The 21719-nt window shown below is 44.8% G+C and overlaps 1 protein-coding gene across 1 annotated transcript in view; it reads left to right on the forward strand.

Moving 5' to 3' along the window:
* The first annotated feature begins 8185 nt into the window (after nucleotides 1-8185).
* LOC133372786 (mucin-16-like) overlaps nucleotides 8186-21719 on the forward strand; it is a 47260-nt gene continuing 33726 nt past the window's right edge. Inside the window, exons 1-26 of the mRNA XM_061601853.1 lie at nucleotides 8186-8329; nucleotides 8424-8491; nucleotides 8623-8795; nucleotides 9405-9431; nucleotides 9686-9840; nucleotides 9935-10002; nucleotides 10134-10306; nucleotides 10914-10940; nucleotides 14082-14236; nucleotides 14329-14396; nucleotides 14498-14670; nucleotides 14989-15015; nucleotides 15219-15373; nucleotides 15730-15797; nucleotides 16532-16704; nucleotides 16794-16820; nucleotides 16950-17098; nucleotides 17789-17856; nucleotides 17983-18167; nucleotides 18245-18271; nucleotides 18401-18549; nucleotides 20161-20228; nucleotides 20355-20527; nucleotides 20617-20643; nucleotides 20773-20921; nucleotides 21600-21667. Coding sequence (XP_061457837.1) covers nucleotides 8186-8329; nucleotides 8424-8491; nucleotides 8623-8795; nucleotides 9405-9431; nucleotides 9686-9840; nucleotides 9935-10002; nucleotides 10134-10306; nucleotides 10914-10940; nucleotides 14082-14236; nucleotides 14329-14396; nucleotides 14498-14670; nucleotides 14989-15015; nucleotides 15219-15373; nucleotides 15730-15797; nucleotides 16532-16704; nucleotides 16794-16820; nucleotides 16950-17098; nucleotides 17789-17856; nucleotides 17983-18167; nucleotides 18245-18271; nucleotides 18401-18549; nucleotides 20161-20228; nucleotides 20355-20527; nucleotides 20617-20643; nucleotides 20773-20921; nucleotides 21600-21667 — 2744 coding nt within the window. The remainder of the gene's footprint in view (nucleotides 8330-8423; nucleotides 8492-8622; nucleotides 8796-9404; nucleotides 9432-9685; nucleotides 9841-9934; nucleotides 10003-10133; nucleotides 10307-10913; nucleotides 10941-14081; nucleotides 14237-14328; nucleotides 14397-14497; nucleotides 14671-14988; nucleotides 15016-15218; nucleotides 15374-15729; nucleotides 15798-16531; nucleotides 16705-16793; nucleotides 16821-16949; nucleotides 17099-17788; nucleotides 17857-17982; nucleotides 18168-18244; nucleotides 18272-18400; nucleotides 18550-20160; nucleotides 20229-20354; nucleotides 20528-20616; nucleotides 20644-20772; nucleotides 20922-21599; nucleotides 21668-21719) is intronic.

The raw sequence follows: 21719 nt of genomic DNA on the forward strand, positions 1-21719 counted from the left end.
GACTACAGCAACCACTAGTTCCCCAGAAAGCACAGAGGCTCCTACAACTTCCTCAGTGACTACAGCAACCATTCGTTCCCCAGAAAGCACAGAGTCTCCTAAAATTTCATCACCGAGTACCACGGCCATCACTTCCCCAGAAAGCATAGAGACTCCTGCAATTTCCAAAGTGAGTACCATGGCCAGCGCTACTTCCCCAGAAAGCGAAAAGCCTCCTACAACTTCCTCAGTAACTACAATTGTGACTACTACTTCACCAGAAAGTACAAAGCCTCCTACAACTTCCTCAGTGACTACAGCAACCACTAGTTCCCCAGAAAGCACAGAGTCTCCTACAATTTCATCACCGAGTACCACGGCCATCACTTCCCCAGAAAGCACAGAGACTCCTGCAATTTCCAAAGTGAGTACCATGGCCAGCGCTACTTCCCCAGGAAGCAAAAAGCCTCCTACAACTTCCTCACTGACTATCATGGTCTCCACTACTTCCCCAGAAAGCTCAAAGACTCCAGCAATTTCCAATGTGACCACCATGGCCAGCAGTACTTCCTCAGAAAGCAAAGAGCCTCCTACAACTTCCTCAGTAACTACAGTGGCAACTACTACTTCCCTAGAAAGCACAGAGCTTCCTACTAGTTCCTCAGTAACTACAGCGGCTCCCATTACTTCCCCAGAAAACAAAGAGAGTTCTCCAACATCCTCAGTGACTACCATGGCCACCACTACTTCCCCAAAAAGTACAGAGCCTCCTACAACTTCCTCAGTGACTACAGCAAGCACTAGTTCTCCAGAAAGCACAGAGATTCCTCCAATTTCCAATGTGACTACAATGGCCAGCATTACTTTTCCAGAAAGCAAAGAGCCTCTTACAGCTTCCTCAGTAACTACAGCGGCAACTGCTACTTCCGTAGAAAGTACAGAGCGTCCTACTAGTTCCTCAGTAACTACAGCGGCTCCCATTAATTCCCCAGAAAGCACAGAGACTTCTACAACTTCCTCAGTGACTACCATGGCCGCCACTACTTCCCCAGAAAGCACAGAGCCTCCTATAACTTCCTCAGTGACTACAGCAACCACTAGTTCCCCAGAAAGCACAGAGACTCCTACAATTTCATCACCGAGTACCACGGCCATCACTTCCCCAGAAAGCACAGAGACTCCTGCAATTTCCAAAGTGAGTACCATGGCCAGCGCTACTTCCCCAGAAAGCACAGAGCCTCCTACAACTTCCTCAGTGACTATCATGGTCTCCACTACTTCCCCAGAAAGCACAGAGCCTCCTACAACTTCCTCAGTGACTACAGCAACCACTAGTTCCCCAGAAAGCACAGAGGCTCCTACAATTTCATCACTGAGTACCATGACCATCACTCCCCCAGAAATCACAGAGACTCCTGCAATTTCCAAAGTGAGTACCATGGCCAGCGCTACTTCCCCAGAAAGCACAGAGCCTCCTACAACTTCCTCAGTGACTACAGCAACCACTACTTCCCCAGCAAGCACAGCGACTCCTACAATTTCATCACCGAGTACCACGGCCGTCACTTCCCCAGAAAGCACAGAGCCTCCTACAATTTCCAAAGTGACTACCATGGCCAGCATTACTTCCTCAGAGAGCAAAGAGCCTCCTACTACTTCCTCAGTAACTACAGTGGCCACTACATCTTTTCCAGAAAGTACAGAGCCTACTACTACTTCCATAGTGACTACAGCAGTCACTGCTACTTCACCAGAAAGCACAAGGCCTCCTACTGCTTCCCCAATGACTACATTGTCCATTACATCTTTCCCAGAAAGTGGAGGGTCTCCTCCTACTTCTTCAATGACTACAGTGACCATCACTTCTTCCCAAGAAAGTAGCAAACCTACCACTACTTTTTCAGTGACTACAGAGGCCACTACTACTTCCCATGAAAGCACGGAGCCCCCTACTACTTTTGTAGTGGCTACAGGGGCCACTACTACTTCCACAGCACTTTTGGAGCCTTCAACTAGTTTCTCAGTTACTACAGAAGCTACTACTACTTCCACAGAAATTATAGATACATCAACTTCTTCCTCAATGATAACAGCAATCCCTACTACACCCAAAGAAACTACAGAGGCTTCTACTGTTTCTTTAGCGAGAACAGGCGTCACTACTACTCTCCCTGAAATTACAGAGACTTCAGCTACTTCCTCAATGATGACAGGAATCTCTACTACTTCCATAGCAATTACAGGGACCTCTACAAAGTCCGCAATGCTTTCAGGGGCCACTAGTACTTCCCTAGAAAGAACGGAGCCTTCTATTACTTCTGCAGTAACTACAGGGACCTATACTGCTGCCTTAGGAAGTACAGCGCTTTCGACTACTTCCTCAGTGAGGACAGGAACTACTTCGACAATGACTACAGGAGCCTTTACAACTCCCAGAGAAATTACAGAAGCCCCTGCTAGTTCCTTAGTGACTACATTGGCCGCCACGTCAGAGACAAAGAGAGGTATGTCTATTCCTGTGGCTATTATTATTGGGTATTCTTTAACCTTCTACACATAGGGCATTTTACAACTGAGTTAAGACAGAGCAGGGACTATTCTCACTGCAGGAAGTCCGGGCAGGGATTATCATTAGTTCTGGCAGCCTGGATCTCAGTATGTTTGCTGTCTCGTTGGGACAACCCCCTTGATCCCCAAAGGAGGCCTGCTTACAAGGCAAGTGAAAAGGTCACCAGCATCACTCACCATGATTCCAGCAGCAAATAACGGGACAGTCACCCCTGCAGATTCAACTAATCCATTTGGCCAAGGGGGTGGGGGTGGGGTGGAATCGTTTCCTACGTTTTCCAACTTGTTTGTTACTCTGTTTTCAAAACCTGGGCTTTGAAAATAAGAAGATAATGGTATGTGAATCATGCCACATCAGCTCCAGGTTTTACCATCTAAAAATCAAGTTAACAAAATACAACTCTGCTTAATTGAATGTTTTACCTTTACTCGGTCTTTTGGGAGTTAACAGTCCAAAAATGCACAAAAGGAAAACTGATTGGGAGGGAGGAGGAAAGAAGAAAACTTGGGCACTGTTTCTTAGGGCCTGTTTACATGCCAGAAAAATCTCCATCTGGCGCTTTCTGCAGATCCTTTTAATTTGGACCGTTTACTTGACGTTTTAGCCAACGCACGTGCATTCTACCGCTTTTAACTCCGGATTAAATGGATGCAACAAAAACCCAAATTTGCTTTTAAAATCCGCACCTGCTTCTACCATGTATTACCTTTTAAGCGCCTTTTTTTGGCTGCGCAGTTTCTTCGCCATTAGATCCTCCCTTTTCTCCACCCCTTTAACTGTCTCTGGGCGTTATTTTGTTTCCTGCCCTTGACGAAGCAACTTCTGGTTGCTCTTGCCTTCCTTTCTCCCGCTTTCTGCCGCTTCCCCCCCAATACATTTCCTCTCCTGCTTCTTTAAACAAAATCACGCTCCCCGCCCCTTCATTCTCTCTCTTCTGCACCGACACCAGCAACTCCCCGAGGGTAATGGGGCTGGAGCTTGTAAAATTCCTTCCTCAGAGCTGTGGTTTTGGCACTGTTGTTTACGTCTAGCGTGTGTGCGTGCGAGAGTGAGTGTGGAGGACCTCTTCTGCCTCATAGCATCCTTCCACTCCCCCCCAAAGATGGATCTCTCCCCCCGCTCGGGCTGATGCATGCGCCCTTTTCACAGCCACGGCGAGAGGAGGCTGGTGAAAGCGCTGCTGGGGTAATTTATAAGTGCCCAAAAGCTCAGGGGAAAGGGGAGCTGCCTTGGGGTCTCATCCCAGAATCTGCTCCACTCACGGAGAGCGATAACATTAAACGGTCAATGCTTCCTTTAGTAGCTGCTTTTAATGTCTCTCTAAAGATAGGGTTTTTAATGTTTCCCAGAACGCATGCTGAGGCTCGTCCCGGGGTTCCAAAGGCACACAAATCTCGCGCAGGGACAGCCTAACAGCCACGGGAGGGAGCGATTCCCATTCTTTCAAGCACCTATTCCTTCGTTGAGGGAAACACCGCCCCTTCCCCGCCTCCACAGTTAACATGCTAATGTGTGGCAACAAGGAAACACTGATAGCAATAAACGCACATGTGTGTGAATGCTACAACGAAAAACAGCCAATTTATTCGTAGCGAGGGCAGAAGTATGTGAACTGTCAAAATCAATTGCGATGGAAAAAGCAGAATTTTTAATGTGGACCTTGGGTCCCATGTAAACAAGCCCTTAGTTACAGAATTCTTGCAAGGAAAAAAGCGTTGATTTTTCAGCTGAGTGGACAAAGAGGCTCTGCTGGCCCATCTCTCTCCCTCTCCTAGAGCCTTTTACAGTTGGCAGCCTCAGTGCTGGCTCCAGGTTTAGAGGGCCCTTTGGCAAGACACCCTCCCTTAGTGGGTCGACCTCCTCACCTCGTTCTTCCCCTTGTTATTATCGCCCGCTTGCTTGGGAGCTCTTGTCACTGACCCTCAGCAGATGCCTGACCCTGTCGAACCCTTGACACCGGTCCCTGAGTCAGTTTTGATTTCCAAATGCATTTTCCACTGGGAGGCTGGGATTCAGCACGGAGACCTCTTTGTTTTGGGTTCACGGCCAAATGGAGTGCAAGTTGTGGGACACTGGTGGGGAGAAATGAAATGCTGATTCCTAAATTTGCAGAAGTGGCCGTAGCTCAATGGGTAGAGGACCTGCCTTGCACGCAGAAGGCCTCAGGTTCAATCCCCAACACCTCCAGATACGTCTGGGAAACAGTCCTGAGTCTGAAACCCTGGGAGGTCGCTGCCAGTCAGTGTAGACAACCCTGAGCTTGATGGACCCATGGTCTGACTCAGTATAAAGGCAGGTTTGTAGGCTCCTGCGCTATACTAAACATCAAGCTTCAAAAATGCAGCATTTCGGATACAAGGAAAAGGGGCAATGTAAAATGCGGCTTTAATTCTTTGGCCTATTTTGTTTTATTTGTTTTTTAAATCTATATATTTATTCGTGTCCTTCACCAGTAAGTCCCAGGGCAGGTTACAAAATTTAAAGCAGATTATTAAAATCACTTAGAACACATTACATTCACAAGAATAGGGTGGGCCCTGAAAACATACATCTCAAGTGGCAAAGGTCAGGGTAAAGAGGTGTGTCTTGAGCATTTGCCGAAAGCTGTACAAAGAAGATGCCGGATGCATCTCTGTGGGGAGGAAATCCCACAATTTAGAGGCTACCACAGAGAAGGCCCTCTCCCAGGTCATGATCCCCCGAGCTTCTGAGGGGGACGGAACTACCGAAAGGGCCCCCTCTGCTGACCTCAACACCCGAGAGTGTCTGAAGGGAAGGAGGCGGTCTCTGAGATATTTGGGGCCTGAGTAGTTTAATGGTTAAACATGCCACTCTGCCGAAAGAAAGGGAAAAGGGATTAAAAACTAAAACGATCAGTTAAGAACATCAATTAGAATGCAGCAGGTATTTTTTTGACAAAATCAGATAAAAAATCAGCAAGAATACATTTTTCTCGAATTTGGCATTTAAATCATCACTATTTTCCCATCATGCCATGGATCTAGTGGGGGGTTGAAATGCTCTGTCTGGCACTAATAGAAATCTTTCCTCTCCAGTGACAGATGTCACTGAATCTGTCATCCGCCCTGTGACCAAGAGACCAGTAGAGCAACCTGCTGGCGTTCACAACACCACAACACCACAAACGACTACACTGCCTGTAGGGATGGCAGGTACATCTTAAGAGTTAATATTAGTGTGACGATTGTCAGGTAGGTTTCTTACACACCCTTCACCATAAGGTCCCAGGGCAGGTTCCAACAACATGAAAATGTAATGTTGAAATCCGGTAGGGACTGGTCCGCTGCCAGCCCCCTTTCTTACTTCCAACCAGTCCAAAGGGTGGTGCTGCCCGTCAGATTCTTCCTCAATATTCGGAGAATGATCACCCCTAGTATATACCAGAAACTACCTGTATATCTAAGTAACTGGATTATATGCAGTAGAGGCTTGTCTATAAGGGCAAAGCGGGCACTGCCTCAGTCTGCCAGCCCCCACCCGCCTGCTTTGTTACCCACATCTGGTCTAGGGGGTCTCTCTGGCTGTCAGCTTAGTCTCATTTTTGCCCCTGTGGAACTCCTCCTCTCATTGGCTCTAGCTCCGCCTACTGTGTGGGCTCCCTGCCTTCTGCCCCACCAGCCCCAAATGGCACTAGCCACCATTGTTAAAATCAGTTAAAACAATTTACAACCACAAGAACAGTGTGTGTGTGTGTGTGTGTTGTGTGTTAGACACACACATATATAGACAAAGGGTCCATCCATGCCTAACTGCAAAATCTGTGTATTCCATATTGGGTTGGTGGCCTCGAGATCCATACATGTCCTGTTTGTGATCAGATTATTGTGAAAACCAGATTATCAAGTGGTTTTTTTTTCTAAATTGCTTTAGCATTGGCCACTCCCCTAAGTCCACTCCCTTTTCAAGGATTGGACCATAACGGATGTTTGCTTCACACACGCTTTTTCAGAAGAGCGCAGAAACGTATATCCTTTTTTTAAAAATCCCCGCGCATGTGCAGGTTTGTGGATGTCCTATTGGGTGAGAAGGAGACAGGGCGTTGGCACATGATGGAGGAACGCCCATGGGCCGCCTATTGCAAGAAAGTCTGTGGGCACTGCATCTGAGCACACGGACATTAATGCAATTGATTATCGGTTTAGGAAAGCATATCGGGTTTTCAGTGGTATTTCTAATGAGGATGTGTGGCCATGAAAATCCGTACTAGCTTGCAACTTCATATGGATGACAGTGAATTCATGAGGACACAAAGCGATAACATTGCAGATTATACTGTTGTATGAACAGGCCCAAAGACCATGGTAAAAATGTGCATCAGCACATAAAATGAAGGTGTCTGTGGGCTGGGAGGGAATCCCACAGCTTAGGATACCACTCAACTCCTCCATGGCTGAAATCCAGTTGTGGACTCCACTTGGGGAGAAATGGCTATCCCTGCCCCCCTCACATTGGTGACAGTGGTGGCATTGATGGTGAGGTGTGTGTACTCTTCATATTCTCCTCAAATGCCCGGACGGAATCTATTCCAAATGGTCCTTAAGTAGACGTATGATCTCCTTCTGCTTTCACTGGATACGAACTATTTCTGGGGATGTGAAGGGAGACAAGTTGTCAGCTCTCCCCTAGTCTTCTTACTTTGACCCTCTGGCTCTCTGATTCTTCCACAGGCTCATCCACCAAGCCTCCACTGACCCCTATAACACCCCATATGACCATAAAAACCACTCCAGTAGGAACAACATCCAAACAGCAGCCAGTAGCTTCCTCCACGGCATTCCCGTTGACAAGTAAGAAAGTTGCAGGATTATTATATTTTATATTTTAAAAAGGAACAGGAAGGATTGAACACTGACGTTGTGACTCTTTAACTTGGATTCCTGCTTTGAGCAGGGGGTTAAAGGCCCCCTCCAACTTGACTATTCTATGATACAGATAATTGCAATATTATGCATTGTTTCCAATTGTCAAATGGAGCAGCCCTCCATCTATGATTGATTGGTTGATAGATTGACTTTATATATATGCCTCCTTTCCACAGCAAGCTGTGTGCATAGTGACTTACACAAAGAGAAGTCAGTTTACAAAAGATAATAAATTTGAGCAGGACAAAAACCATCAATGTAAAAACATAAAATAAATTCATTATTACAAAAGAAATAATCTAGATTGAAGTACATTAAGTACAAAGCAAATAAGGCTATGGAAGGGAAACGTGATGTGCAGGTTGTCAGATGGGAAATGTTCAATGCACTGTTAAAGAGTTGTATCCTACTAAGTTCTAGTCAGAGTCAACCCACTGAAATTAATGGATAGAGCCCTTCTGAAGGGCCAGCAACCTCCTGGTAGGTCCATGCTACTGTGCTTGAAGCCAACTCCCAGGGAGTCATGCCAGTACAAACACTTCAATTGCTGGATTGATTTCTGATGTATGTCAGTTGCGTTATGCGTTGAGCCACTAGACACCATCTAACAGGATTTTCTCTCTTTCTGTTCCAGTGATTCAGTGGAAACACATCAATATGAATGCTATTTGATTGATTCACTTACTGATTTTTTATATTTATCAATTGCACCATGTGACTGATGTTACTTTCTCCTGTTCCAGCCACTTTGCCAATGCCAACCCAAACGCCAACCCCGATCCCAGAGGTTGAACACTTCACCGTCAATTTCACCTTAACCAACCTCAAATACAAGCCGGAGATGGGAACTCCTGGCTCTCGACTGTTCAATGCCACAGAGAAGGATCTCATGCGCTTGGTAAGCGGGACTCCATGACAGCGAGTGGGAAATTTTGGGGATCTTTGTCACTGCCATTTGCATTGACACACTCACTGTCTCCTGTCTTTCTCAGCTGGACAAAATTCTCCTCAAGAGCAGCATTGGCTCAGCATATCTGGAGTGTAAAGTGACTCAGCTGAGGTAAGACATCCTCAAGCATGTGAACAGGTCTGCGCTAGATGTAACACCCAGGCAGGATCGACATCCTCCCTTCTCATCCATCTCTGTGCTCAGTCCTGCATCCTGAATTCTTTCTCTCTCTCTCCTCCCAGACCGGTGAGAAATGGGGATGAAACTGGAATGGACGCCATCTGCACTTACCGCAATGACTCCTCCACGCCCGTCTTTGACCGTGTGAAAGTGTACCATGAGATAGTTAACCAGACTTATGGTTTCACCAAGATGGGTCAATACTACCTGGAAAGATACAGCCTCTATGTCAATGGTAGTCAAGTGTTTTTTAAGCATTTGATGTGGATAGAATTATCCTTCTGTTTGTGTGTTGTGTAGAAGTAACACAATGCCTGGTTTTCCAAGCCCATCACCCTCATCATATCCATAATTTACAGAGTGGCAAGGGCTCTTGCTGTAGAACAGAGACATTCGCTTCTGCCCTGGAGATTTAGGAAGTGGAATCAGATCCTCAGTATTCAAAACAGAGGTTTCCCATTTTCTAGGGAGCAGATTTTGGTAGATAGTGAAAAGCATCCTGTGAGTAGAATTATACTAAGGTTATCTGTGTTATCAAATTCTTCCAAGCTACACAGCAAGTGGATTGGACTGTGAAAGACCAACCCAAATTGTGTTTGCATTTTGACAACTTTGTAGGGCAGTACAATATCTCAGAGAGGAGGTCAGGTCTCCTGCTCCCTGGGTGCATTCACTATAGCTGCCCAATTTCCCTGCTTTTTAAAGTTTGGTAGAAATATCTGTGGGCTATAGGTACATTCTTAAACCGCAAGGCTTTTTGCATATTAGTGAATTATACTAAGGTTATCTGTGTGGATCCAATATCCTGGACATATTACAAAGTGTTCTCTCTTCCTTTTCACAGGTTACAATGAAGCCCCTCTTGAAGCAAGTAAGTATAATACAAAAATATCTTAAATAGTGCCTTACAACAAAGATGGAGGGAAGAGTCTTGTAGAGGTGCTGATGATGGCGCTATAGCCATAAAGGAGTGTCAGTATGAACTCTGGTTTATTTATTGTATTGATGAATATGACCAGTATGAACACTCTTTTATTGCTGGATTGATTTGTGATACATGTCAATCACATCATGTGATGAGCCTCTAGGCGCCGCCCAATATGATTCTTTCTCCTTTTTTTCCAGCCACTTTGCCAACGCCAACCCAAACGCCAACCCCAATCCCAGAGGTTGAACACTTCACCGTCAATTTCACCTTAACCAACCTCAAATACAAGCCGGAGATGGGAACTCCTGGCTCTCGACTGTTCAATGCCACAGAGAAGGATCTCATGCGCTTGGTAAGCGGGACTCCATGACAGCGAGTGGGAAATTTTGGGGATCTTTGTCACTGCCATTTGCATTGACACACTCACTGTCTCCTGTCTTTCTCAGCTGGACAAAATTCTCCTCAAGAGCAGCATTGGCTCAGCATATCTGGAGTGTAAAGTGACTCAGCTGAGGTAAGACATCCTCAAGCATGTGAACAGGTCTGCGCTAGATGTAACACCCAGGCAGGATCGACATCCTCCCTTCTCATCCATCTCTGTGCTCAGTCCTGCATCCTGAATTCTTTCTCTCTCTCTCCTCCCAGACCGGTGAGAAATGGGGATGAAACTGGAATGGACGCCATCTGCACTTACCGCAATGACTCCTCCACGCCCGTCTTTGACCGTGTGAAAGTGTACCATGAGATAGTTAACCAGACTTATGGTTTCACCAAGATGGGTCAATACTACCTGGAAAGATACAGCCTCTATGTCAATGGTAGTCAAGTGTTTTTTAAGCATTTGATGTGGATAGAACTATCCTTCTGTTTGTGTGTTGTGTAGAAGTAACACAATGCCTGGTTTTCCAAGCCCATCACCCTCATCATATCCATAATTTACAGAGTGGCAAGGGCTCTTGCTGTAGAACAGAGACATTCGCTTCTGCCCTGGAGATTTAGGAAGTGGAATCAGATCCTCAGTATTCAAAACAGAGGTTTCCCATTTTCTAGGGAGCAGATTTTGGTAGATAGTGAAAAGCATCCTGTGAGTAGAATTATACTAAGGTTATCTGTGTTATCAAATTCTTCCAAGCTACACAGCAAGTGGATTGGACTGTGAAAGACCAACCCAAATTGTTTGCATTTTGACAACTTTGTAGGGCAGTACAATATTTCAGAGAGGAGGTCAGGTCTCCTGCTCCCTGGGTGCATTCACTATAGCTGCCCAATTTCCCTGCTTTTTAAAGTTTGGTAGAAATATCTGTGGGCTACAGGTACATTCTTAAACCGCAAGGCTTTTTGCATATTAGTGAATTATACTAAGGTTATCTGTGTGGATCCAATATCCTGGACATATTACAAAGTGTTCTCTCTTCCTTTTCACAGGTTACAATGAAGCCCCTCTTGAAGCAAGTAAGTATAATACAAAAATACCTTAAATAGTGCCTTACAACAAAGATGGAGGGAAGAGTCTTGTAGAGGTGCTGATGAAAGCACAGAGACAAGTTCTTCAGTGAATACAGCAGCCACTTTTTCTTCCCCAGAAAGCACAGAGACTCCTACTACTTCCTCAGTGACTACAGCAGCTACTACTACTTCCCCAGAGACCACAGAGACCACGACTACTTCCTCAGTGAATCCAGCAGCCACTACCTCTTCCCTAGAAAGCACAGAGACTCCTACAACCTCCCCAGTGACTACAGCTGCCACCACTACATCCCCAGAAAGCACAGAGCTTCCTCGTACTTCCTCAGTGACTACAGCAGTCACTCTTACTTCCCCAGAAAGCAAAGAGACTCCTACAATGTCCTCAGTGAATACAGGAGCCACTACTACTTCCCAAGAAAGGACAGAGCCTTTTTTTACTTCCTTAGTGTCTACAACAGCCACTACTTCATCCCAAAAAAGTACAGAGACTCCCACCAGTACTTCCCCAGAAATCAGAGAGCCTCCTACTAGTTACTCATTAACTACAGCAGCCACCACTACATCCCTAGAAAGTACAGGGACTCCTACAACTTCCTCAGTGACTACTGTGGCCGCCAATACATCCCCAGAAAGCAGAGAGTCTCCTACACTTTCCTCACTAAATACAGCAGCCACTACTGCTTACCCAGAAAGTACAGAGCCTCCTCGTACCTCCCTAATTACTACAGCAGCCACCAATACTTTCCCAAAAAGCCCACAGCCTGCTACTACTTTCCCAGTAACTACAGCAGCCACCACTACATACCCAGAAAGCACAGAGCTTCCTACTACTTCCTCAGTGACTACAGCAGCAAATACTACTTCCCCAGAAAGTGCAGAGACTCCTACAACTTCCTCAGCAACTACAGCATCTACTACTACTTCCCCCATAAGTACAGAGCCTCCTACTACTTCTTCAATGACTCCAGCAGCCACTACTACTTCCCCAGAAAGCACAGAGCCTCCTACTACATCTTCAGTGAATACAGCATCTACTACTAATTCTCCAGAAAGCACAGGCACTCCTACAACCTCCTTAGTGACTACCATTGGCACAACTACATCCCCTGAAAGCACAAAGCCTCCTACTACTTCCTCAGTAACTACAGTGGCCACTACATCTTTCCCAGAAAGTACAGAGCCTACTACTACTTCCATAGTGACTACAGCAGTCACTGCTACTTCACCAGAAAGCACAAGGCCTCCTACTGCTTCCCCAATGACTACATTGTCCATTACATCTTTCCCAGAAAGTGGAGGGTCTCCTCCTACTTCTTCAATGACTACAGTGACCATCACTTCTTCCCAAGAAAGTAGGAAACCTACCACTACTTTTTCAGTGACTACAGAGGCCACTACTACTTCCCATGAAAGCACGGAGCCCCCTACTACTTTTGTAGTGGCTACAGGGGCCACTACTACTTCCACAGCACTTTTGGAGCCTTCAACTAGTTTCTCAGTTACTACAGAAGCTACTACTACTTCCACAGAAATTATAGATACATCAACTTCTTCCTCAATGATAACAGCAATCCCTACTACACCCAAAGAAACTACAGAGGCTTCTACTGTTTCTTTAGCGAGAACAGGCGTCACTACTACTCTCCCTGAAATTACAGAGACTTCAGCTACTTCCTCAATGATGACAGGAATCTCTACTACTTCCATAGCAATTACAGGGACCTCTACAAAGTCCGCAATGCTTTCAGGGGCCACTAGTACTTCCCTAGAAAGAACGGAGCCTTCTATTACTTCTGCAGTAACTACAGGGACCTATACTGCTGCCTTAGGAAGTACAGCGCTTTCGACTACTTCCTCAGTGAGGACAGGAACTACTTCGACAATGACTACAGGAGCCTTTACAACTCCCAGAGAAATTACAGAAGCCCCTGCTAGTTCCTTAGTGACTACATTGGCCGCCACGTCAGAGACAAAGAGAGGTATGTCTATTCCTGTGGCTATTATTATTGGGTATTCTTTAACCTTCTACACATAGGGCATTTTACAACTGAGTTAAGACAGAGCAGGGACTATTCTCACTGCAGGAAGTCCGGGCAGGGATTATCATTAGTTCTGGCAGCCTGGATCTCAGTATGTTTGCTGTCTCGTTGGGACAACCCCCTTGATCCCCAAAGGAGGCCTGCTTACAAGGCAAGTGAAAAGGTCATCAGCATATGGCTTTGTTTCTAGTCCCTTGATCATCCTCATTGCCCTCCTCTGAACTCTCTTCTAAACCCGATGATATCAGGATTCTCACCCCTAGGGATGAGAGGTGATATCCCTGACACTGTGTCTCTTTACCTGTTTTCTAAACTTGTCAAGGTGCCTTAAAGCACTGTTCTTCAACCTTGGGACCCCAGATGATGCTGGACTACAACTCCCATCAATCCCAGCCAGCTTAGACAATGGCCAAGGATGATGGGAGTTGTAGTCCAACAACATCTGGGGGGCCAAAGTTGAAGAACAGTGCCTGAGAGGATTAATTTTGCTCTATCCAATCAAGTTTAATGTATTTCTTCACAAATGGGAGACCTACTGGGTGACTCCTTCAGAAAGTGGTGTTCTCTTTGGGACCAATAAGAATTCAAATTTGGATTCATAAAGGTAAACAGATGTCATAATTGATATACCTCATAATAATTCTTTAGTGATGGTCTGGATCTCAGAGACCTAGGTGTCTGTCCTCGGAGTTTTGCTCTTAAAAATAAAAACCTCCAACTTCTTTTGCTGTAATTTAAAATTCTTAATCGGGACTTCTGTCAGTAATACATGCAATAAATATGTAAGTCTTTTTAAGAACATCATTTTGGTGGATGCAATCCTACTAGAAAGTGATAAGCTTGCCTTACCTCCTAAGATCTTAACAAACTGATTTCCACAGAGTCCCAGAATTAACTTGAAAATATTTTTTTCTCATTTTTTTGTTATGCTTACACCTGGGTATCTGGCAATATTTGGTGATGGCAATATGTCACAGAAAGAGCATAATAAGATCACTCTTTGATTGATTTGTTATAATTTATCAATCATGTCATGCAATGACTCTCAAGACACCATCCTATATGATTCTTTCTCCTTCTGTTCCAGCCACTTTGCCAACACCAACTCAAACGCCAACCCCAATCCCAGCGGTTGAACACTTCACCATCAATTTCACCATAACCAACCTCAAGTACAAGCCAGAAATGGGGACTCCCAATACAATGGCCTTCAATGCAACAGAAAGAGTGCTTACCACACTGGTAAGTCTGATTCCAATCCACTTGTGGGAACTGTTTGTGATGAGGTTTGGAGCATTCTGTTGGTTTAACATAATGCATCCTTTCTTTCTCAGCTTGGCAAGATTCTGCACAATAGCAGCATTGGCCCCACATATTCAGGGTGCAAAGTGACTCAACTGAGGTAAGCCATCCTCAAAGGCATGAACGTATCAGTGCTGGTCATATCTCACCCAGCAAGATCAGTGTCCAGTCTTGCATCCTGAATTCACTCTTTCTTCTTAGCCCGGTGAGAGATGGAGACGGAACTGCAATGGATGCCATCTGCACTTACCACAATGACTCCACCATGCCTGTCTTTGACCGAGTGAAGGTGTACCACGAAATAGTTAACCAGACTGACTGTTTCACCAAAATAGGGCCCTACCATTTGGAAAGATACAGCCTGTATGTCAACGGTAAGCAAGTGGATAGAGGATCTATGTATGTAGGAGTAGTAGCAATGTAAGGGATGGATTCCCCAAGCCCAGCCCTCTCAGCAGATTCAGAAGTTTGGCCTCACTAGCCAAATTTGGCCCATGGGCTCTCCTGTTCTCCAGGGATCCCAAATTCTATTGAGCAAATTTGGGGAGAGAGGGGAATATTGGGGAGCATCCCCTCAGCAGCCTGCTGAGGGGAAGTCCAGATCCAGCCTGTTATTTTATTTTCAAGTTGATCCATTTGAAACACTGCTAACTCCTCTGTTTCACGCACCCTGGTTTCTTCCTTTTTTCTAGGTTATAATGAAGTCCCTCTTCAAACGAGTAAGTACCCATATAAACATTGTTTAGTACGGCAACTGAGGGAATCTGTCAGTTTCACTTTCTTGCTCTTCCTAAGTTTTCCATTCTAATGTTCAGTTGTGCATGTTTCCACATCACTTTGCAAACTCTTTTAAGTCCTCATGAAAATTAGTCAGCAGTTCAGTGCATCATTTAGTATAAGTTTTCCCCTCCTTCTGTTTCAGCCACTTTGTCAACACCAACCCAGACACCGACCCCAATCCCAGCACTTGAACATTTCACCGTGAATTTCACCGTAACCAACCTCAAATACAAACCAGAGATGGGAACTCCCCATTCAAAGGCATTCAATGCTACAGAGAAAGCGCTCACCACTCTGGTAAGCCCAATTCTGATCCGATTCGTTATGCTTGCTTGTGATAAACCATGGAGTGTTCTGGTTTGACTTAGTTAGGGGAGGCTCATCCATTAGGGGCACAGCCCCACCAGCCTCAAGGTTGCCTTCTGCCAGCTCCCACCTGCCCGCCTTCTTCCTTACAAAAGTGATGGCACTGCCTGTCAGCACCCTCCTTCTTAGGCCCTGTAAAACTCAACAGGATAGAGATGAAATTAGAATTAGTTGGCTCTGGCTGTCATTGGGTCTAGCGCCCCCTACTGTTGGCCTCCCTGCTTTCTGCCAGTCCCAGCGGGCACCAGCCACCACTGGAATTAATCAATGTATCTTTTCTTTTTCAGCTTGGCAGAATCCTCGCAATTAGCAGCATTGGCCCAGCATATCTGGGATGCAAAGTGACAACTCTGAGGTCAGTCATCGACCAATGTGTGACCATTTCTGCTCTGATCATCTCTTACCCAGACACAAGTGAGATCACCTTGCTCAATCATTTGATCTCTTCAGAATTCTGCTCAGACTCATAGAAACATAGAATAATAGAGCTGGGACGGGCCTATAAGGCCTTCTAGTCCAACCCCCTGCTCAACGCAGGAATCCAACTTAAAACATACCAAACTGTTGGCTGTCCATCTGCTTCTTTGACACCGCCAGTATTGGACAGCCCACCACTTCCCTAGGTACATTGACTTAGTCAATGTACCTTTTCTTTTTCAGCTTGGCAGAATCCTCTCAGCTAGCAGCATTGGCCCAACCAATATTTTTGGCTTTCATGGTATTTCCATATCAGTCTGGTTTTCTCCCTGGACAGCTGCCTGTTTTATTCTTGTGTTTAAACAAATAAAGGTTTCCCTAATGGATCTGATTTGAAAACATGAGGTGTTGCTTCCTTCCACAGTCACGTGCATTAATTTGAATGAGTCTACTCTGAGTGTGACTAAGATTCAATATAACACATTATTGTTGTTTAAACATCTTTATTTTTATTGTTTTTAAAATTGTAATTTAAGATACTTTATGGTATGCATTTTATGCGAATATTTCTGCTCTGCCCATCTCTTGCCCAGACACGAGTGAGGTCATCTTGGCCAACCATTCAATCTCTTCAGGATTCTGCTCAGACTCTCTCTCTCTCTTTCCTTCCAGATTGGTGAAAAATGGGGATGAAACCGGAATGGACGCCATATGCACTTACCAAAACGACTCCACCATGCCCGTCTTTGACCGAGTGAAGGTGTACCACGAAATTGTTGACCAGACCAATGGTTTCACCAAGATGGGACCTTATGCCTTGGAAAGATACAGTCTCTATGTCAATGGTAGTCAACTAGGTTTTTTTTAAGTATTCCTGCTTAAAACACTACCGTCTTGACTATCCCACTAATAATTCTTTCTTCCCTTTGCCTAGGTTATAATGAAGTGCCTCTAGAACCAAGTAAGTGTTGCATATAAATTCTGATTTCGAGTCCATTCAGAACATAGACAGGGAAAGGACAAGGGAATGTTGATCATGACAACACTTCATCAGAGGAGTGTCAATATATACATTTGTTTTGCTTTCCAGCTGTTTTGCCCACGACAACCCAAATGCCAACCCCAGCAGTTGAACACTTCACTGTGAATTTCACCGTAACCAACCTCAAATTCAAGCCAGAGATGGCAACTCCCCATTCGAAGGCATTCAATGCTACAGAGAAAGCGCTCACCACTTTGGTAAACCTGGTTCCATTTGATGTCACTTGTTTGGGATGCTGTGTGGTGTTCCCTGATAGTTTGGCAGGCTAATGCATTTTTATTTAGACATAGGCATTTAGGCCATAAGCTGACTAGTAAATAGGATGCAGTTTATTTCAATTGTTATTTTCATTCTCATGATTATTTCTGAGTTGTATCAAACTATGTTTCACTGACTCAGTGGGTTGTATTCAATGTAGCACTAAGGAGGTCTCCCCTCTCGTCCCCTGTGCCCTGTTCTGGGGGTTCTCTTGACTCTCTGGAGCAGACTTGGGAAGGGCATGGGGTTGCACAGGGGGAGGAGAGGGAAGAAAGTCCCATTGCGCTAGTGGCCATCCTTGCCCTGCCTTCAGCTAGTGCAATTAGTTAGTTGGGTTGTATTCAGTGTTAGTCATACTTGAAATAGAAATACTGAGATTAATGGACCTAATTTCCATCCACGGATTTCAATGGGTGTACTCTGAAAAGAGCTTCGTTCTACTCAACCCCGGTGAAATTATTATTGTTTACCTTTCTTTTTATGTTTTTTAATTGTAATTATGATACTTTATGGTATGCATTTTATGATATTTGCATTACTGCTGTTAGCCAATCTCAGCACAGTTCGGCAGGAAGGCTGGATGCAAAATGAATGAAGAATAATACTCAAAGGATCCTTTCTATTTTCAGCTTGGCAGAATCCTCTCCAACAGTAGCATGGGCCCTGCATACCTGGGATGCAATGTGACAACTCTGAGGTCAGTTATCCCCAAATGAGTGGACATTTCTGCTCTGACCATCTCTTGCCCAGACATGAGTGAGGTCATGTTGGCCAACTGTTTTATCTCTTCAGGATTCTGCTCAGACTCTCTCTCTCCTTCCAGATTGGTGAAAAATGGTGATGAAACAGGAATGGATGCCATCTGCACTTACCAAAACGACTCCACCATGCCCGTCTTTGACCGAGTGAAGGTGTACCACGAAATTGTTGACCAGACCAATGGTTTCACCAAGATGGGACCTTATGCCTTGGAAAGATACAGTCTCTATGTCAATGGTAGTCAACTAGGTTTTTTTTAAGTATTCCTGCTTAAAACACTACCGTCTTGACTATCCCACTAATAATTCTTTCTTCCCTTTGCCTAGGTTATAATGAAGTGCCTCTAGAACCAAGTAAGTGTTGCATATAAATTCTGATTTCGAGTCCATTCAGAACATAGACAGGGAAAGGACAAGGGAATGTTGATCATGACAACACTTCATCAGAGGCGTGTCAATATATACATTTGTTTTGCTTTCCAGCTGTTTTGCCCACGACAACCCAAATGCCAACCCCAGCAGTTGAACACTTCACTGTGAATTTCACCGTAACCAACCTCAAATTCAAGCCAGAGATGGCAACTCCCCATTCGAAGGCATTCAATGCTACAGAGAAAGCGCTCACCACTTTGGTAAACCTGGTTCCATTTGATGTCACTTGTTTGGGATGCTGTGTGGTGTTCCCTGATAGTTTGGCAGGCTAATGCATTTTTATTTTATGAAGCTTAATCCAGACAAGACCGAGACGCTGTTAGTGAGTGCCTTCTCTGTCCAGATGGTGGATGTTCACCCTGTTCTGGATGGGGTTACACTCCCCTTGAAAGAACAGGTTCGTAGCTTGGGAGTTCTTTTCGACCCTTCCCTGTCTCTTGAGGCTCAGGTAGCCTCAGTGGCACGGAATGCTTTCTACCATCTCCGATTGGTAGCCCAGCTACGTCCCTATCTGGATGGTGACGACCTCGCCTCAGTTCATGCTCTGGTAACTTCTAGATTGGACTACTGCAATGCGCTCTACGTTGGGCTGCCCTTGAAGATAGTTCGGAAACTACAGTTAGTCCAGAATGCAGCGGCCAGATTGTTGACGCGGACCAGAAGGTCCACTCATATAACACCTGTTTTGGCCCGTCTGCACTGGCTTCCTATTTGTTTCCGGGCTAAATTCAAAGTGCTGGTTTTGACCTATAAAGCCTTACATGACATGGGACCGCAATACCTGGTGGAGCGCCTCTCCCAATATAAAACTACCCGTACACTGCGCTCAACATCTAAGGCCCTCCTCCGAGTACCATCCCATCAAGAAGCTCGGAGGATGGTGACTAGAAATAGGGCGTTTTTGGTTGTGGCTCCCGAACTGTGGAATGGTCTTCCTGATGAGGTGCGCCTGGCGCCGACGCTGCTATCTTTTCGGCGCCAGGTGAAAACCTTTTTATACTCCCAGGCATTTTAAAGTGTATTTTTATAGTATTTTATTACTATGTTGTATTTTGGATGTTGTTTGGTTCTCGTATTGTTTGTGTGTTTTTGTTTCTTGAGTTATTGTATTTATTGTATTTATATATTGTGCTTGCTTTTACTTTTTATGTACACCGCCCAGAGAGCCTTCGGGCTTAGGGCGGTATATAAATAAAATAAATAAATAAATAAATATTTAGACATAGGCATTTAGGCCATAAGCTGACTAGTAAATAGGATGGAGTTTATTTCAATTGTTATTTTCATTCTCATGATTATTTCTGAGTTGTATCAAACTATGTTTCACTGACTCAGTGGGTTGTATTCAATGTAGCACTAAGGAGATCTCCCCTCTCGTCCCCTGTGCCCTGTTCTGGGGGTTCTCTTGACTCTCTGGAGCAGACTTGGGAAGGGCATGGGGTTGCACAGGGGGAGGAGAGGGAAGAAAGTCCCATTGCGCTAGTGGCCATCCTTGCCCTGCCTTCAGCTAGTGCAATTAGTTAGTTGGGTTGTATTCAGTGTTAGTCATACTTGACATAGAAATACTGAGATTAATGGACCTAATTTCCATCCACGGATTTCAATGGGTCTACTCTGAAAAGAGCTTAGTTCTACTCAACCCCGCTGAAATTATTATTGTTTACCTTTCTTTTTATGTTTTTTAATTGTAATTATGATACTTTATGGTATGCATTTTATGATATTTGCATTACTGCTGTTAGCCAATCTCAGCACGGTTCAGCAGGAAGGCTGGATGCAAAATGAACTCAAAGGATCCTTTCTATTTTCAGCTTGGCAGAATCCTCTCCAGCAGTAGCATGGGCCCTGCATACCTGGAATGTAATGTGACAACTCTGAGGTCAGTTATCCCCAAATGAGTGGACATTTCTGTTCTGACCATCTCTTGCCCAGACACGAGTGAGGTCATGTTGGCCAACTGTTTTATCTCTTCAGGATTCTGCTCAGACTCTCTCTCTCCTTCCAGATTGGTGAAAAACGGTGATGAAACAGGAATGGACGCCATCTGCACTTACCGAAACGACTCCACCATGCCCGTCTTTGACCGAGTGAAGGTGTACCACGACATTGTTGACCAGACCAATGGTTTCACCAAGATGGGACCTTATGCCTTGGAAAGATACAGTCTCTATGTCAATGGTAGTCAGCTAGGTTTTTTTTAAGTATTCCTGCTTAAAACACTACCGTCTTGACTATCCCACTAATAATTCTTTCTTCCCTTTGCCTAGGTTATAATGAAGTGCCTCTAGAACCAAGTAAGTGTTGCATATAAATTCTGATTTCGAGTCCATTCAGAACATAGACAGGGAAAGGACAAGGGAATGTTGATCATGACAACACTTCATCAGAGGAGTGTCAATATATACATTTGTTTTGCTTTCCAGCTGTTTTGCCCACGACAACCCAAATGCCAACCCCAGCAGTTGAACACTTCACTGTGAATTTCACCGTAACCAACCTCAAATTCAAGCCAGAGATGGCAACTCCCCATTCGAAGGCATTCAATGCTACAGAGAAAGCGCTCACCACTTTGGTAAACCTGGTTCCATTTGATGTCACTTCTTTGGGATGCTGTGTGGTGTTCCCTGATAGTTTGGCAGGCTAATGCATTTTTATTTAGACATAGGCATTTAGGCCATAAGCTGACTAGTAAATAGGATGCAGTTTATTTCAATTGTTATTTTCATTCTCATGATTATTTCTGAGTTGTATCAAACTATGTTTCACTGACTCAGTGGGTTGTATTCAATGTAGCACTAAGGAGATCTCCCCTCTCGTCCCCTGTGCCCTGTTCTGGGGGTTCTCTTGACTCTCTGGAGCAGACTTGGGAAGGGCATGGGGTTGCACAGGGGGAGGAGAGGGAAGAAAGTCCCATTGCGCTAGTGGCCATCCTTGCCCTGCCTTCAGCTAGTGCAATTAGTTAGTTGGGTTGTATTCAGTGTTAGTCATACTTGACATAGAAATACTGAGATTAATGGACCTAATTTCCATCCACGGATTTCAATGGGTCTACTCTGAAAAGAGCTTAGTTCTACTCAACCCCGCTGAAATTATTATTGTTTACCTTTCTTTTTATGTTTTTTAATTGTAATTATGATACTTTATGGTATGCATTTTATGATATTTGCATTACTGCTGTTAGCCAATCTCAGCACGGTTCGGCAGGAAGGCTGGATGCAAAATGAACTCAAAGGATCCTTTCTATTTTCAGCTTGGCAGAATCCTCTCCAGCAGTAGCATGGGCCCTGCATACCTGGGATGCAATGTGACAACTCTGAGGTCAGTTATCCCCAAATGAGTGGACATTTCTGTTCTGACCATCTCTTGCCCA

Source organism: Rhineura floridana, chromosome 18, assembly GCF_030035675.1.
Source record: "Rhineura floridana isolate rRhiFlo1 chromosome 18, rRhiFlo1.hap2, whole genome shotgun sequence".
In the NCBI taxonomy this organism is placed as follows: domain Eukaryota; kingdom Metazoa; phylum Chordata; class Lepidosauria; order Squamata; family Rhineuridae; genus Rhineura; species Rhineura floridana.